The 17,691-nt window shown below is 38.6% G+C and overlaps 1 protein-coding gene across 1 annotated transcript in view; it reads left to right on the top strand.

The window, feature by feature from the left end:
* The window catches only part of LOC129776422 (PDZ domain-containing protein 8), a 48,459-nt gene extending 31,558 nt beyond the window's left edge, over positions 1 to 16,901 (top strand). Inside the window, exons 4-8 of the mRNA XM_055782053.1 lie at positions 2,224 to 2,434; positions 2,501 to 3,511; positions 3,570 to 4,497; positions 4,564 to 4,645; positions 15,291 to 16,901. Of these exons, the coding sequence (XP_055638028.1) occupies positions 2,224 to 2,434; positions 2,501 to 3,511; positions 3,570 to 4,497; positions 4,564 to 4,645; positions 15,291 to 15,445 (2,387 nt within the window). The 3' untranslated portion in view covers positions 15,446 to 16,901. The remainder of the gene's footprint in view (positions 1 to 2,223; positions 2,435 to 2,500; positions 3,512 to 3,569; positions 4,498 to 4,563; positions 4,646 to 15,290) is intronic.
* The last annotated feature ends 790 nt before the right edge of the window (positions 16,902 to 17,691 follow it).

Below are 17,691 nucleotides of genomic sequence, written 5' to 3'. Positions count from 1 at the left end.
TTTTTGATCCAAAAACTTGTTTCAATAGTCTTAAAATTGCTTTCAAAACATGCTATTGAAATCACCAATCGGTATATAAGCAAGCGCCGCTCGGAAATCCACTCAATTCTAATTGAACAGCGATTGGAGCATGTTGTCGCTGTTGTGGTGAAGCTCTTCGTTTATCATGAAAGCGCGGATGAACGGTGTCACCAAGAGCCTGTTTGTGCACCTTAGGCCAGACATGAATCCATCAGGAGGAGAGTGATGCCACAAACGGTTCCCCGGGAAGATCTCGAAGCAGCCGCTACACACACACACACACACACACATATACGCGCGGAATTCTTTCCGTTTGGATGCCATTCAGCATCGAGAAAGATCCGGAAAATAATCTGCCAGTTCCTCTGGGAATTTAAAAATACATTCATGTGAAAGAGTTTATTTGAATGTTTTCTATCCATGTAACACTGTGACCAAATATATTTGGTTTTGTGATTTTTTCAATCAATCACAATTAACAGGATAGCTTCTGAAGATTATTCTTCCCCATCAGTAGGATATTTCCGTATCCAATATTGTATGCGCCCGCAATCGATTATTGCTCAGTCGCCAAAATTTCCGAGCTCAGAGAGTTCATTCCCCTCTAGTTTGCCTTCCAAATTGCCATCGTAAACCACGCCTTCTCTCGATTCAATCACGCACAAAAAGCATACTTAAGCGATATTCTGGTGGCGAGACGCATTCATTTTTCGTGAGGACATCGACAAGACAACATCGTTGCTGAGGATGCTGGACGGCGAAGGATCGAGATCTGCCCTGAAACGCAAGCAGTTTTGTTTGAAACTGTGAGGGAGCACAGAGAAGCCGATCCTTCAGGAGAAGAGAAGGTGACCATCGAAGCAGCCGCTACACACACACACATACACGCACGGAATTCTTTCCGTTTGGATGCCATTCAGCATCGAGAAAGATCCGGAAAATAATCTGCCAGTTCCTCTGGGAATTTAAAATTACATTCATGTGAAAGAGTTTATTTGAATGTTTTCGATCCAGGTACCACTGTGACCAAATACATTTGGTTTTGTGATTTTTCAATCAATCGCAATTAACAGGATAGCTTCTGAAGATTATTCTTCCCCATCAGTAGGATATTTTCGTATTCAATATTGGATGCATAAAACCTTGTACCTCCAACGTAACGCTTTCGTTTTCGAAGGCCCCCAAATATTCATTTATTCATTCATTCAGAATGGATTCAGATTCAACTTCAAACAAAGGATCACTGAATCAACGATAGTCCTACGTCACCATTGCGGTTATACCATAGATATAACCCACTTTCTGTTTTTTAAATAAAAAGTACAGATGAATAAAAATGTTAATCCGTCCAGTACTATGGAAACTTGAAAAAAAATATATATATTTCTAGCTTAAAATGCTCTCTGGGATGTCCACTTTACTGTAGTTTTTGTCCCAGGTTTGTCGATGCTCCGTTCCGAAGTTACAATCCAGTTAGTGTACCTAAGTCTTTGCTTAAGGAACACGTGAAGAATGCATGCAAAGCATACATCATACATCAGGGAATGGATATCCTTTCTTTCTTTGTTTTTAAGAGGCTTTAAACTTTGCAGTTCATTCGCCTCTAGGGAATGGATATCCTCCTGGTTACCAATGCTATCAAACAATATAATGGATGGATATATCTAGATTGATTTTTGAATATGGTTTTATGGTTTTATGGTTATTGTCGATCAAACTTGATTCGCATATTATTGCGACCAGAGCGGTGGATTTGCAATATTGATGCATACAACCAAAAGTCAAAAGCTTTAGAAATTGCAGCAAATATTGCAATCTGTAACCTCAATGGTGGTCAACAAGGCGTTTTGGAGATAATGAAAGAACTCAAGCATAAAATTGGACCGGAGTGCAACAATTTCTGCGGAAAGTCGGATAAGAAACGAATCAATCGAACAGAGGTGCGGATATCAGAAGCAGCTAGAGAAGCCCGCATGTCCAATTTGGCAATAAAAAAGTAACAGGAAGATCACCTTTTAAGCGTTGAAGGACAGTTTTACGGTTCCCTTGTGTTGGCCGAATATGGTCGCTTTTTGGCGATTGTTTCTTTCACACGGTCCATTCATTGACAGTACAGATTCGAACGATACTGAGTGCTGACGACGTTTATCTGGTTTCGGCGATAGCTTATATTTTGTTCTTCATTCTCAAACTCTCTTCCAGTGAGGCAGGTTTCGGGAATAGCAAGGCTACAGTTCACTCGCAAACCATATACGCATTGGTCGCTGAGTTTCGTCGGTGATCCGAAGGTGGATCTCGAGGTGCACTCTCAATTTCAGGGCCGTCAGATGCAATCCAACGTGTCGAGCCTGATCTCGAATCAGATTCGTAAAGCGATACGAAGGAAGCACACCTTGCCAAATTATAAACTGAGGTTTGAGCGCTAATTCTCCGCGCTTTGCAATAAATTTTCCCTAAATCGTCATATTCATTTCAACAGATACAAACCATTTTTCCACCGCGTGGAAGAGGACTACGATCTCAATGAAATTACTCCGAACGGGACGCTGGAGGTTGTCATTGAGGAAATCACCCGTTTGAACTGCACGTCACGTTTGTCGCACTTGTACTGCACACTAACTTTCGCTCATATGCCCTGGGTATTGGCAAGACAGCAGGAAGAAAATTCTCTAATAGTTTCGTTGGACATTGAAATTCACAAGGCCAAGAATCAACAGATTGGAATCGTGTTCAAGCAATCTGATCAGTTAGTTATCATCGAAGCTGTGATACCCAATACGCCCGCGTCGAAGGCTGAACTGAAACGCAACGATGTTCTGCTCTCGATTCAGGGGAAAAAAGTCACAACGATCAATCAAGTGGCCAAGATAATCAAAACGTTGAACAGACCCATGTTTATTCTACGCATCGAGCGGATAGTGGCCGGAGTTATCAAAAACGATGGTTTGATGGATGATTTTGAGGAGTATGAGGAAATCGATCCCAATTTAAACATCACATTCAACAAGAACATAGACAACGTTCAAATTGGCGTGGGAGGTGTTAAAGAGAAAGCCAAACTATCTCGTCGGAGCTCGAGAGACAGTGGCGGAGAATCAAGTCATTCCAACACACCTGGAAATACCCCCATAAAAAGGCCGGGAAGTGCAAAAGATTCAAAAAAGGAGGATCCCATTCCAACAACAATCACCCTGAGCAATGAGACATCAACAACACCAAATAAAAAACAGCTGTTTGATTGCTTTCCTCAGCATTCCACTGTGGATTGTGAATTCAACTCATTCATTCGGATGGAGGACATCTGTAGTTTTCAATTAATGGAACAATTCTCCTATCTAAACGTCAATTTGTTTGGAAAGAGCTGTGACGAACATCGGCTTTTAGGTTACTTGAACATTCCTATAAATAGTATATTGCAAGAGTGCAGTGAATCTCCGCTGGGGCATCATTTGAAAAAATATCCTTTGCTACCACCAGAGGCGATTGATGTGTAAGTACTTCATGAAAATCTTTGTACATAAAAAGAATCAAATCATGATCTATTTCAGGTCGAACCACCCACTTTCTATGTCATCCGGATTTGATCAAAATTATTGCTATGGAGACATTTTGCTCTCCTTCGTTTGGAGTGGTGCTACTGTTACTTCATCGAGTGGTAATGTTTCCATGAAAAGCAGCACCGAAAACATCAAGAAACTAAAACTTATTAGTATCAGCAAAGGTTCCATCGATAAACTGGAAGAAGATAAAACTGATTCTCCGCCAGAAATTAAACAACCGTCACAAAACGCAACCCAAGTACTGCAACAGCAACATGACTTCATTCGTACCCACTTTCATCGGACAACACAGTGCGATTATTGTGGTAAGAAAATTTGGCTTAAAGACGCCGTCCAATGCCGGGACTGTGCCATGTGTTGCCACAAAAAATGCATCAACAAATGTCAAAGTTCTACCGTTTGTAACGCGGGTGATGTTGGCCAGCCTTCTTCCGCCACTAGCGGAAAGCCCGAGTTTCGCGTCACAGAAATAGAATCGCCAACAATAGAAGTTGAAGATTTTGTGGACCTTGGCGAAGAGCCGCAAGAAAAATCGAGACTCGAGTCGCACCGGCAAAGTTTTAGCGACTTGCTGTCACAAGGCCTAAAACGAGTTAACTCCGCCAACAACCTATCGATCCCGATGGTGTCCTCGCTTAATCAGAGCAGCAAAAGTTTACCTCCTACGCCACAGCACACACCAAGAAAGCAATCGTTGGCCAATGTTGCTGTCAATCCATTTGTGGTGGTCACACAACGGCTCGAGTGTCTGCCCGAAGACGTCAAGGAGTTGCAGATGGAACAGATCGTGGATCTGACCGCCCCGTTGATCGAGTATGGTTCGTCCGATACACTAATGGCGTTAGCTAAAAGTTCAAGCAAGACCATCTACTCGGAATGCGATCCAGATGTTAGGACCGAAAAAATAAACAAGCTGGTACGGAGATATCAGCATTATGTGAGGGGATGTCCAATTCATGTTTTTTTTCAAATTTAATTCTAGCTATCAAAATTACACATTGCATTAGACTGTGAAACTTTGAACCAATCGTCGCTAAGCTCCGGAGGCAAGATCACTTCTAAAGGTAAGTTGACGATCACACCAAAGTAGCTATGAATGGGAATGAAAGTGTGCATAATGTCGGGTGACCCTCAAACCGAAGAAATGAACAAAATTAAACAAATGATTGATATTTTCGAACGTCTGATTAGACCTTTGGGAGATAAAAGGTATGGTTTATTGACTATCCTATATGCAAATGCGTTGATTTTATATTGGACCATATTTATATTAGCCGCCAAATAACAAATAGCTTAACAATTATTACGATTGTTGTTGGTCCAGGCCATGATTCATCTTCTACCTGGAAAGTCAGAGTTAGGGTCTCGTATTGAGTCACATGATAAAGTATTTTCCGTAGGCAATTTGTCATTACATAGATGTTGATATGTAGTTTTGGCCCAAATGCCGCACATACTTTTTTCAGTCTCTCATTGAGGACCTTGTCCTTTTCTATTTGCGTTCCAAGATAATAGAAACGGCCAGCTCTTTATCAGCATATATCATCTATCAATAGAATGTCATATATTCCGATGTTTTAATGATTTAAATTATTTCATAATTAAATATTAGTTCCCATGTGTTATCACGTTCGTCAAATGATCATTTTACTTTCATTTTATATTTTCTGTTTTTTAATTAGTAATAGTCACCGACACTGTATACATTTATTTCGTAATAGTGAATTATACTCAATATTATTCATTCGCGTCACAAATCACACACACGGCTTTCGTTTAGCGTTTCCGTTGAATACGATATGAATATAAATTTACTTTTTTTGCCAAAAAAAACATTTATTTTCACGGAAAATCGACGAAAAAAAACTTTTCGTCCCAATGAGAGGCTGCTCACATAGCACCTAGACAGAAAAAGCATCATTTTAAACATCCCCCTGCGTGGACAAACGTGAACATTTCCTATCCCCCTGTTGTCCACGTGGGCATTCCTCCAATTTTTGGAAACGAGAAAATCAATAAACTGTGCTCAAATTCCATTTCAAAATTGTTTCTATTTTCTGTCATATATTTTTATGGATTAAAATGTTAACTTTGTTGATAGTGGTTTGTGTTCATTTTTTTATTTCAGTTTCACTCTTCAGTTTCTTTCGGATTCCATTTATGTTATTTATGTTATTTTTGTTTGTGTTTATGTTATGTTTTCCCTTTAAATCCATATATGGTTTGATAAGAAACATTTGTGAATCAAAATTTCGTTTTTTTCTTGTTATTGTAAACCGACATGAGGTTGGTGAGCTTTTAATGAAATCAAGAACAATTATTGGAAATTATCCAAGAAAAGCTGAATCTCGAAACAAGGCAGTGGAGCAATTCCAAGTAAAATCGTTCTTAAAACGCAGATTTTAAACACATTCATTTTTGATTCGAATTGTATTCCGTTTGGATTGGAGGACATATGAGTTTTTCACAGTAATTGGGATTTTTTTGACTCAAGCGTAACTTTTCAATGGGGCGTACCGATTTTAGCAAAAGAAATATTTGACAATTTATAAATCAAAAACCATGAGTCGTATCGAAATAGAGTCTTAGAGTTATAGTGACCCCCCTATATAGAAATCAAAGACATAGTCCTATGTCAAAATTATAAACAAATTCATAAAATTTCATGAACATGACGGTATAACACGAAACACATATTAACAGGGCCTATATAAACGGATTTTTGTCTGTCTTTCTGTCTAATTCTTATGGACTCAGAAATTACTGAACCGATCGACATGAAAATTGGTATGTAGGGGTTTTTGGGGTCGGGAAAGGTTCTTATGATAGTTCGAGACCCCTATCTTTTCTAAAACCCCCTTTTCATGAACACAAATTTATGAATAACTCGAAAACTAATCAAGCAAATAGAGCCAAATTTGGAATGCGAAGGTTTTAGGGGGTTTCTTGCCCCCAAAAACCTTCGCTATGGTGAATAGACACTCTTCCCCCTCTCTAAGGGGAGAAACATGTTATTTGCAAGTAATTGAAGAATCTTGAGCGAGAATCGTGTTTGAAAATAAATTTATATTTTAATGACGAGTTTTGGTAGAAATACTAGGAAATTTATAGTAAAAGAAAATTGTAAAGGATTTATTAGAAAATCAATCAATGAATAATTCTGCGATTGAATCCACAAACGTTCGCTTAGTAAGGAAACGTGAATGTTTGAAAGTATTCATATCCATTTTGGGCGGGACGAAGTTTGCCGGGTCAGCTAGTTTACTATAAAAAAAAACAATAAGTTAGAAATATATTTTTTTATAATCTCGAGAATGGCTGCATTTAGACGGAGATTGATAATGACCTTTTTGTTTTAAATCACATCAGGATTTATAACTTGTGGCTAAAATCGATTGTTAACATTCAAAAATTCTGAGTTTCGAAAATTCACAAAAGTTTGTCAAAAACAGTTTAACATCTTGGACTTATTTTTTTTAATTTTCCACATTTTTCCATTCTATTCTATATGGAAAAATTAACGGAGGTTGTGTCCAAGGCACGATCGCATTTGTTGACGTATAACTACGCTGTTATCTTATTCAAGTTGCTTGTTTGTAACTTCAGATATTATTTTAGAATGCTACGAAATTTTCATTTTGCGCTATTCTGAAATAAACGCTTCTGTTAATATTACTGACCTCGAGAAAAGTTGCATTTCTTTCTCACTCCCGAGATAAGCGCAGCTGTCATCCCTAGTGAAGAAAGTTTCTACTGGCAAGTGAAACCAAATCACATACATAATTCCTGAATGACATTTACTTTGGTGGTGACTAAATAAACGAAAAAAAACTCTTTCTGCTAATCTCAATATCCTCGAAAAGAGTTGGATTGCTTCATTATGATAAAGATTAGCGCAAATGCCATACTTGCTGAAGGCAGTTTTGCGACTGGCACGCGAACCCAAATAACTCATAACATTCCAGCACTCCATTCACGATGGTCTAGCTTGATATTCCCGAAATATTTTTTGGCGCACAACCTTATCGCCTGCTTCACCAAAGCGTCAGTGCAATGTATGATGCAATGTCAAACACACAAACGAAGAATTATGATGACGGAAAACAAGCGATGATAACTGCTTCGAATAAAAAAAAAGATTGAATATTCGCCTCAGCGAGATTCAATTTTTATGCTCTAGGCTAATATTCCCCTTCGTTGCTCGTTATAGATGGCACGGGTAGAAAAGCTCACAAATGAGCAAAACAAATGTTTGGAAAAATCGAAATGCTTCTAGTTTTCATCAATTTAAACTCTTTAAACCAAACCAATTATTTGTTTATCCCATTTGTTTATTTATCATTAGCATTTTAGCTGTAACAGAGCCGGGTTTTGATCGTGTACATGTTACTTTTTTTATGTGTTCTATAAATTGTACATTTCACTGTAGTAGCCATTTAGGCGTAAGAGTATTTTTTTTGTTCTTCCATTGTTCAGCAGTCCGGTCGGAGACAGTTGATATGTATCATTGTTGAGTTATTAATAGTACAACAGCCCGATGTTTCTTGTAGAGCAGAGCAGTTGTATGGATAAATCGATCTTCATTCATCCGTGGATCGATCTCCATCGCTGATGATTGTTGCGTGGACGTAGTTATTCTATAACAACACAAAGATGGTCATGTGAGGGACCTGAGTTTTGAACTTACGATCGAGTAAGTGAACGCCGATTTAAAATCTAATTTTTGTTCTGATTATATTCACAAAAAAATCGCTTGACAGTTGCCGAGGAGTGAGGCATAGTGAGAACGTTACTGCAAGACATTCAAGCGCCGAAAAGACGAGCGAACCACCATTTTGCCATCATCACATGGTCATGGAGGGCGAAACCAGAAAATATGTCTCGAAACCAGTTTGACGGCGTAAATATGGTTTTTCCCCTCGATGCGAAACTGTTCCGAGTTGGGGCTAGACCATAACCTTGACTGTCATTCGCAGGTCAGCCAGTATCGGAAATCACACCCTCAATTTCAATTACGCGAGAGGGAGCGTAAGCACGGTATTCTATTTCTCTGGTCGACAACAATCTCGTTTGCGTTTACATTCGCCAGGACTACGCAATATTTTTTTTTAAATTTGTTGGTTCATCATTTCGTATATTTTTTTCGAATACGTCGAAATTTCATAAATAACTCATGAAAAGGTTTAATGACTTGTGTGGTTTTGTAGAATCATTTCGAGAAGCAACGATTATTTCTTGCCTTTTTTGTCATATGTCGCAATTTGTTTCTTTATATCAATGCACGCAATGATTGCAATGAGACGCATCTTCTGTGCATCGACTGTTAGAGGCGAATGAACTGAAAAGTTTAAAGCCTCTTTAATTCAACATCGTCGTCGTGCATCGCCATTCAACAAGCATCAAACACGAGTCAAACAGATGCACACAGTTGCTGCGATAAAAATGAAACATCGCGAGAATGACCGTTTATGAAAAATCGTTTCTCGACTCTCGGTCAAAACCGTCAACAAAGCTGCTTTGCCATGGCTCGGATGGTTGTGTTAATTGCAATGCTAGATACACTTCAAGTGAAATGTTAGGCTGTCAAAAAAGTCCTACGGTATTTTTTTTTGAATTTTTATTTGTTAAAAAAAATAAAATTAAAAAACAGAAAGTGGGTTATATCTATGGTATAACCGCAATGGTGACGTAGGACTATCGTTGATTCAGTGATCCTTTGTTTGAAGTTGAATCTGAATCCATTCTGAATGAATGAATAAATGAATATTTGGGGGACTTCGAAAATGAGAGCGTTACGTTGGAGGTACAAGGTTTTATGCATCCAATATTGGATACGAAAATATCCTACTGATGGGGAAGAATAATCTTCAGAAGCTATCCTGTTAATTGCGATTGATTGAAAAATCACAAAACCAAATGTATTTGGTCACAGTGTTACATGGATAGAAAACATTCAAATGAACTCTTTCACATGAATGTATTTTTAAATTCCCAGAGGAACTGGCAGATTATTTTCAGTAACGATTAGATATTTCCACATTTTCCTCGATACTGGAAGCCCACTTGATTGAAACATATTTGGTCACAGTGTTACATGGATAGAAAACATTCAAATGAACTCTTTCACATGAATGTATTTTTAAATTCCCAGAGGAACTGGCAGATTATTTTCCGGATCTTTTTCGATGCTGAATGGCATCCAAACGGAAAGAATTCCGCGCGTGTATGTGTGTGTGTAGCGGCTGCTTCGAGATCTTCCCGGGGAACCGTTTGTGGCATCACTCTCCTCTTGATGGATTGGTCTGGCCTAAGGTGCACAAACAGGCTCTTGGTGACACCGTTCATTCGCGCTTTCATGATAAACGAAGAGCTTCACCACAACAGCGACAACATGCTCCAATCGCTGTTCAATTAGAACTGAGTGGATTTCCGAGCGGCGCTCGCTTATATACCGATTGGTGTTTTCAATAGCCTGTTTTGAAAGCAATTTTAAGACTATTGAAACAAGTTTTTGGATCAAAAAGTAACAAGTATAGAACGCGTAGACATTTTATCTTTCGAATGAAGTGTTTATCATACCATTTCGTTCAGTTGTTTAGGAGCTATTGACGCTCAAAATCTCGGTCTCCGGCGTAACGCTTTCGTTTTCGAAACTTTGATTTTACACCCCGGTATAGAAATGAAAGACGTAGTCCTACGTCAAAAAGATAAAATTAGTTACAATCATCTGTTTTAAGTCAAATATGCGCCGCCATTCAACAAGCATCAAACACGAGTCAAACAGATGCACACAGTTGCTGCGATAAAAATGAAACATCGCGAGAATGACCGTTTATGAAAAATCGTTTCTCGACTCTCGGTCAAAACCGTCAACAAAGCTGCTTTGCCATGGCTCGGATGGTTGTGTTAATTGCAATGCTAGATACACTTCAAGTGAAATATTAGGCTGTCAAAAAAGTCCTGCGGTATTTTTTTTGAATTTTTATTTGTTCATAAAATTAGTTACAATCATCTGTTTTAAGTCAAATATGCGCCGTTTTGTTCGATGACTTGTTCCCAACGAGATGCCAACTTCATAATATTCCTGTTATAGAAGCTCGCTTCCTTATTGGCAAAAAACTCGGATAGCCAATTTTCACAGGCCTCTTTTGTGGCTAACTTCTGACTACCTAGCTTGTTCGCCATGGACAAAAACAGGTGGTAGTCACTTGGTGCAAGGTCCGGACTATACGGCGGATGCAAAAGAACCTCCCATCCGAGCTCCCGGAGATTCTGGCGCGTCACCAAAGAAGTGTGTGGCCTGGCGTTGTCCTGATGGAAGACAATGCGGCCTCTGTTTATCAAAGGTGGCCTTCGACCACGACCGTTTGCGTTTGCTTCACGTTGTCGTAAGTGACCCACTTTTGATCGCCAGTCACCATCCGCTTCAGAAACGGGTCGATTTTGTTGCGATTCAGCAGCGATTCACATGCGTCGATACGGTCAAAGATGTTTTTTTTGCGTCAACGTGTGTGGCACCCATACATCGAGCTTCTTTGTGAATCCAAGCTTCTTCAAATGGTTAATAACGGTTTGATGACTTATCCCCAGCTCTTGGCCGATGCTACGGCTGCTACTATGCTGGTCTTTCTCGGCTAATTCAGCGATTTTGTCGTAATTTTCGACGACAGGCCTTCCGGAGCGTGGCGCATCTTCGACGACCTCTACACCAGAACGAAAACGTTGAAACCATCGTTGTGCGGTGGAAATGGAAACTGTATCGGGTCCATAAACTGCACAAATTTTATTGGCAGCTTGAGATGCATTTTTGCCTTTGTCATAGTAGTACTGCAAAATATGTCGGATTTTCTCTTTATTTTGCTCCATATTTGCGACACTATAACTATAACTCACGAACGACTTAACCAAACAAAACACTGTCAAGGACTATATTATAGCGCGCAAAAATACCTTTCCAACAAGCTATAGTATGACTCGATACAATGAATACAACTAGAACTACGCGCTTACAACGACACCTCGCGGAAATACCGCAGGACTTTTTTGACAGCCTAATATTCGCTAGCGTTCACAGCTCGACGGGAAACATAAAACACAAAACGAGCAGAATAAGCGACCTTTGTTGTTTCGGGCACAGAAAGATTCTGAGAATTTTCCTCAGAGAAAATGCAATACTTATACGCTAGCGACAGCTTACTTACTATGCAAGGGTGAAGTTTACTTCGCAATTATTCTCTTTTCGCTATCCCCCTTCGTTGTTTCTATTCTAGCGGCTGCATAAGTTGCCCGTTATTGACAGCTCTGTTCGGGAAAGCACACAAATGGACAGAATAAATGTATAAGAAAATGAGAATGCTTCCAATTTTCATCAATTTAAACCATATATCAAATCAAATCATATATCAAATCTAATCATATCAAGTCTTAGAAAATTTCCCATTCGATTGGTATGCAAATCGTTAAAATCCGTTCAGGGGCTGTCCACATACCACGTGGACAGAAACTAAACTCCCCCCTCCCCCTCCGTGGACAAGCGTGGACAAGCGTGGACATTTTCGCATCCCTACCCCCCTTTGTCCACGTGGACATTTTTCCTTTTTAAATTAAAATAATTAAGGAAATAACTGATTTGCGCCTAAATTCCATTTTAATTCCATTTAAGTTGTTTTTATTCCAAATTTTACTTGCTGTACCCTGTACCTGCTTTGTTGTGGCCCATTGTTCTTGTATGGTAGCGAAATGAGTGGTATAACAAAGCACATGCTTCTTGTGAGTTTAATTTTGAAACACTTGTGAGTATACAATATTTTTTGTTTTTCCATTATCAGCGAAGATATAAAGGCTATCTGGTTTGCTAACCCGGAAACACGCAATGTACGGTTAACTGTGAGGAACAATCCGCATCTGAATATAAGCTACACAACTACAAAGATTTATCTTGAGCTTTGCTAATTGAAATTGCAAGCTCCAATCAAATAGAAATAAATGAAATTAAAATCATTCTCAAATACATTTTTAGTTTACGATTTTCTAAACACTTGCAAAAAAAATTAGTTGATATCACATAGACGCCAGTAATAATCCAGTCAACTTGATTATTTCGCCTTCATTTGATTCATATTGAATTCCAGTAGAATTCCAGAAGATATTCTCGATCGAATGAATAGTTATCATTTCATTTTGGATTATGAATATTTTATGACATAACGATCGCACAGCAAATCGAAGGACAATTGTGGCAACTTGAAAATGTTCTATACAAGATCCAGTTATTGCTTTAACAAATGCATTGTTACAGTGTTACTCAAAATTTTAGATGAAACAAATCTTTGCCCACTCCGGAATATAATCGATCACAGTAAATTCCGATTCATCTTCACTCTGGATTTCCGATTCACCTTTAGTCGGTTGCGCAAGTCAAACCTTTTTCCGCCATAGTTCGGAGAATTTTCAGAGGGTATTGAAGGTGTTTTAGAAATTTTTTTTCGAATCCTTATGGGCCATTCTGCATTGAGTGTCTAGATGACTTTCAAAGTGCTTGCGGGGAAAAATGACATCAGACAACTTACGATAGATTGATTCCCAACAATGGAATTAAGTCTCAACTGCGAAAGTTGAATTTTTCTTGAGACTAATTTTTTGCTCCAAATTGACCCCAATTCAAAATTACGCAACTTAGAAGAATTTAATTGCATTCATTTGAAAGATGAGAAAATGTTCTGTTATGACAACATTTTAAATAGTGAAATATAACAATAGGAATAACATTGTGGTGTCGAGGAAGGAATTGTAGAAGGGTTGGAGAGCTTTAATTTTGTTGATAGAAACAATCAATTTTATTTTTATAATATTTATAAAAAAAGTATAAAAACCCTTGAAAAACGACAAATTTTAAGCATTTTTTAACTTCTGAAAGGTACTTCAATCCATCAATTCAAATGTTTTACAACTGCATTATATGCGAAATTTTCTGAAAAAAACAGAATACTGGGTCAACTGATTCAAGTTTGACGACTAGTGGTGCATGGATCATTTCACGCAAATGTAAATATTCATTACTAGAAATTTACGGAATTCAAATACTTTGAAAAATTCTACCTGTTCGAGAAAAGTAATGCGAGAAAATAATTTTACACAAAATTCTGCATGATAAATTATTTATATTTATATTTATTATTAACAAAATCATCTGACAACATGGTCTATATGATAAAATGTTACATGATTAGGTACTAAACTACACTAAATCTCGATTACGCAAGCGATTCTTGAAAGTTTCACAACTAATATTGAAGTCGAACAAATGAAAAACAGAATTAAACATATAACACATAGCACAAATTGGTTCGTTTTGTCCGTAAACTGTCCGGTGGAAAGGAATACGAAGAAAAGTGGTAGAACGGAGAAATCTCGAAGTCACATTCACGTTTAGTTCAGCTAGAATTTTAGGAGCGTCGATTGTCCCAAGAAGCAGTTTTCCAACGAAGATCGCGCGCATATCGTCTCTTCTTTTAGCCAGTGTGTCCATGTTCAGCAGCTTGCATCGACTTTCGTATGGAGGAAGCGCCATCGGGTCCCTCCAAGGAAGATTCCGAAGCGCAAACCTGATAAATTTCTTCTGAACAGACTCAATCCGTACGGACCAAATATCAGTGTAAGGACTCCAGACAACCACTTCCGTTTCAAGGATTGAGCGGACGAATGCATAGAAAAGTGCTCTTAAGCAGTACGGATCACGAAAGTTCTTAGCGATTCTCATTATGAATCCCAGATTTTTGTTTGCTTTAGCGATGATATTACTGTAGTGATTCTGGAAGGTAAGTCCAAAAAGGACACCTAAATCTTTGACTACTTTCACTCGTTGAATTTTTTGCTGGTTAATAGAATAGTCATATTGTATCGGAGTTTTATATACAGACATAATTATCCTAAGACTTACTGTTCTCGAGATAAATAGAACAAAATCTATAGAAAATTATATTTGATGAAAAAACCATATGTGTAATATCATGAAAACATAACCATTATGGAATCGTTCATTTTTTATAGGTTTGAGCTATGAACGTCTATGCATAGCCCGCAACTATAAAATTATAGGATCATACAAAATAGCTCTGTCGTTCACAGTTTACATGAGTTATTTTCAGAATATAGATTTCAGTGAAGAAGTTCAATGATATTAGTAAAAATATATGAAGCACTCTCAGGCAGCTCAATCCGTTTATGGATAAATACGGAATACTCAGGATGGGCGGAAAGTTTTAAAATTCTTGAATATGGATCAGTTTTTATTCAATTTAGAATGTATCGGTGATTATATTTGAAAAAATATTTATTTTTCGTGTCCACGTGGACATAGTCTATACCCCCACCCCCCTCTCCGTGGACAAGCGTGGACATTTTCATACCCCCTACCCCCCTAAAAATGTCCACGTGGTATGTGGACAGCCCCTCACAGTAAAAATAGTTATGATTTGGCATCCTTAATGTAAGACGTAGTCCTACGTAAAAAATCAATTCCATTTCTTTTTCTAAATATCTGGTCTATTACACTGCTGGTGAAAGAAAATGTTTCAGGCATTAATAAGAACATTCTAGAAACTATATTTAACATGTGATGTCGAAGCAGGAGCAATGGCTTATATAAGGTTTATTTTAGATATTGTTGATATACATGGTTTTTTATTTGTTTATTTGTTCGGTAAACAGACGACAGCAAACCTAAGAACCCCAACCAGACGGCGGACGCGGCTCGTTCCGCATTTTTGGCAGGCCAATCAGAGGAACGAGTCCAGGCTTTGAGTGTGATCATGCTTCATCTGTGCTCCGGGTTGCAGCATGCCCAGGGTAACCTGGGTCAATGAGAATAGTGATTGCTTCGCCAACTCTCGCTAGGATCTCTGCTGGGGCCATCCACGCTGGTGGGTCTTCTGCCAGAGGAGAGCGCATTGGAGAACGACGAAGCGGGTGAACGATTCGGATGTTCCTTTACGGGTGGCAACGGGGGCGGCCGTAAAGGTCGATCTCACGCCCAACGGTTTATGTCCTGCCGCAAACGAGCGGTTGGTCTTTTTCAACGTTCGGCTAGTGTGAGTAGTGGTAGTGGCAGCAACCGTAATAACACTTCCAATAGGTGGCTTACCCCCACATACTGCAACGATCCCTGAATCACAACATACTCCAACATACAAGGCAAAACCAATCACATCCCACAATATATGATTACACAATTAATCGACAGACTGATAATAAGCATACACATTCAACCCATCACGGGATGCATTGCGTGAAGAACACACAAACATTACGAAGTAGAAAAGCACAAAATATTTGTTGTTAACCGAAAGTAACACCAAACAAGTGTTACAGTAGTGGCATGCTTGGTCCATAATTGTAGCTATTTACGGTTTTAATCTCAACCATGCAGTATAATGTGAGCACAACCCAATTGCAATATGAATTACCTTAGTGTAGTCGTAGAAAATTGCTTCGTTCAGGTATTCGTGAATGTTTGCGGGTGTAATAAAAGTGTAATTATGTTCCTTTGAAACAGAACCACCAGCGTGCCCCGCTACTCGTAGTAATAGACACCGAGACCAATATTCAAGCAACCAATGTGATCCAAATACGAAACTGGTACTGGTACTGGTAATGAATTAGAGAGACTTTAAACTCTGAGAGTTCATTCGTCTCTTGAAAAAATACGAAACGAATCAATCCCGAAACCTTTATCATATTTTAAAGCAACACCATCCAACATCCAACAGGCTCCATCCGACCACGTTGGAGGAAGGATACCGTATTTTTTCCGACTACCACAGGGACAGAAATAATAACAATACTCTCTATCTGCGTATCACCTGTACCTCACAAAAAGTTAGGTTTAATCCCCATCAGAATATGTTGTGTTTTATCTTTTAACGCTAGTATTGCTAGTAATAATGCCCATTCGTGTTACTTTTTTAGATGAACCGTTGATGATGTCTCCAGTTTTTAAAGGCTTACATAGTGTAGAAATATTTGCGCATCACGTATTGAATTGTACTTACAAACGAGTGTATTGAACGTGTGGCGCAATTTTTTTAAAACAGAGTACTTAGAAACAATTTTGAAGAGTATCAGAAGCATCCTATCAACACATGTTGTTTTACGAAGCTAGTCAATATACATGACATCATTCAAATTGATAGGGTTAGGATTATACAGTTATATATTGGTATTCGGCACGAAATTGGTCCCACTAGGACCATGCGTGGTTTAAACTAAATTGTAATATTGGTGGCAAAAGTATTATAATTTATAATAAAGTTTTACGAACAACGCAATGAGTTTGTTTTGAAATTGAACGATCAAAAGACACCCGCTAAGCAAAATTTGAAGTCTGTTGTTGTTGTAGAAAGGGTGATAATAGGGTATACGAGGGTTTTTGAATTTGTAAGTGCATCAAATACGAACAAATATTATACTACCAGCGTCCCTTCCTATTTTATTTTGAAACTGATAAACCGGGACTTTATACGTACAAAGCCCCGGGCCGGGAGGTCGGAGCAACGAGTCAGACAGTGAAAAACCAAGCGGAGATGGACATCATCATGCATAAACGCAAGTCAAGACCGGAAATTTCCTCTGGCAAAGCAAAACGTTGCGGTTGTCATGAACGACGAGACGTATTTAACGCTGGATGGCAACGGCTGACAGGGAAGCAGCTACTTTACGTCCCCAACCAAGGAGGTAAGTTCATACAAATGCTGCCATACAAATGAAACACAAATTTCTGCATAACTAGATAACTAATCCAGCAAATGGAACCAAATTAAGCATATGGAGGTTTTAGGGTGCAATAAATGTTTCTATGATAGTTAGACTCTCCACCCCCCTCTCTAAGGGGGGGGGGGGGGGCTGCCATACAAATGAAACACAAATTTCTACATTACTCGAGAATTATTCAAGCAAATGAAATCAAATTAGGCATATCGAGGTTTTAGGGTGCAATAAATGTTTCTATGGTGGTTAGACTCTCCACCCCCCTCTCTAAGGGGGAGCTGCCATACAAATGAAAGACAAATTTCTGCATGACTCGAAAGCTAATCAAGAAAATACTAAATTTGGC

This window comes from Toxorhynchites rutilus, chromosome 3 (genome assembly GCF_029784135.1).
Source record: "Toxorhynchites rutilus septentrionalis strain SRP chromosome 3, ASM2978413v1, whole genome shotgun sequence".
Classification (NCBI taxonomy): Eukaryota; Metazoa; Arthropoda; class Insecta; order Diptera; family Culicidae; genus Toxorhynchites; species Toxorhynchites rutilus.
This window is presented reverse-complemented; position numbering and strand designations above follow the sequence as displayed.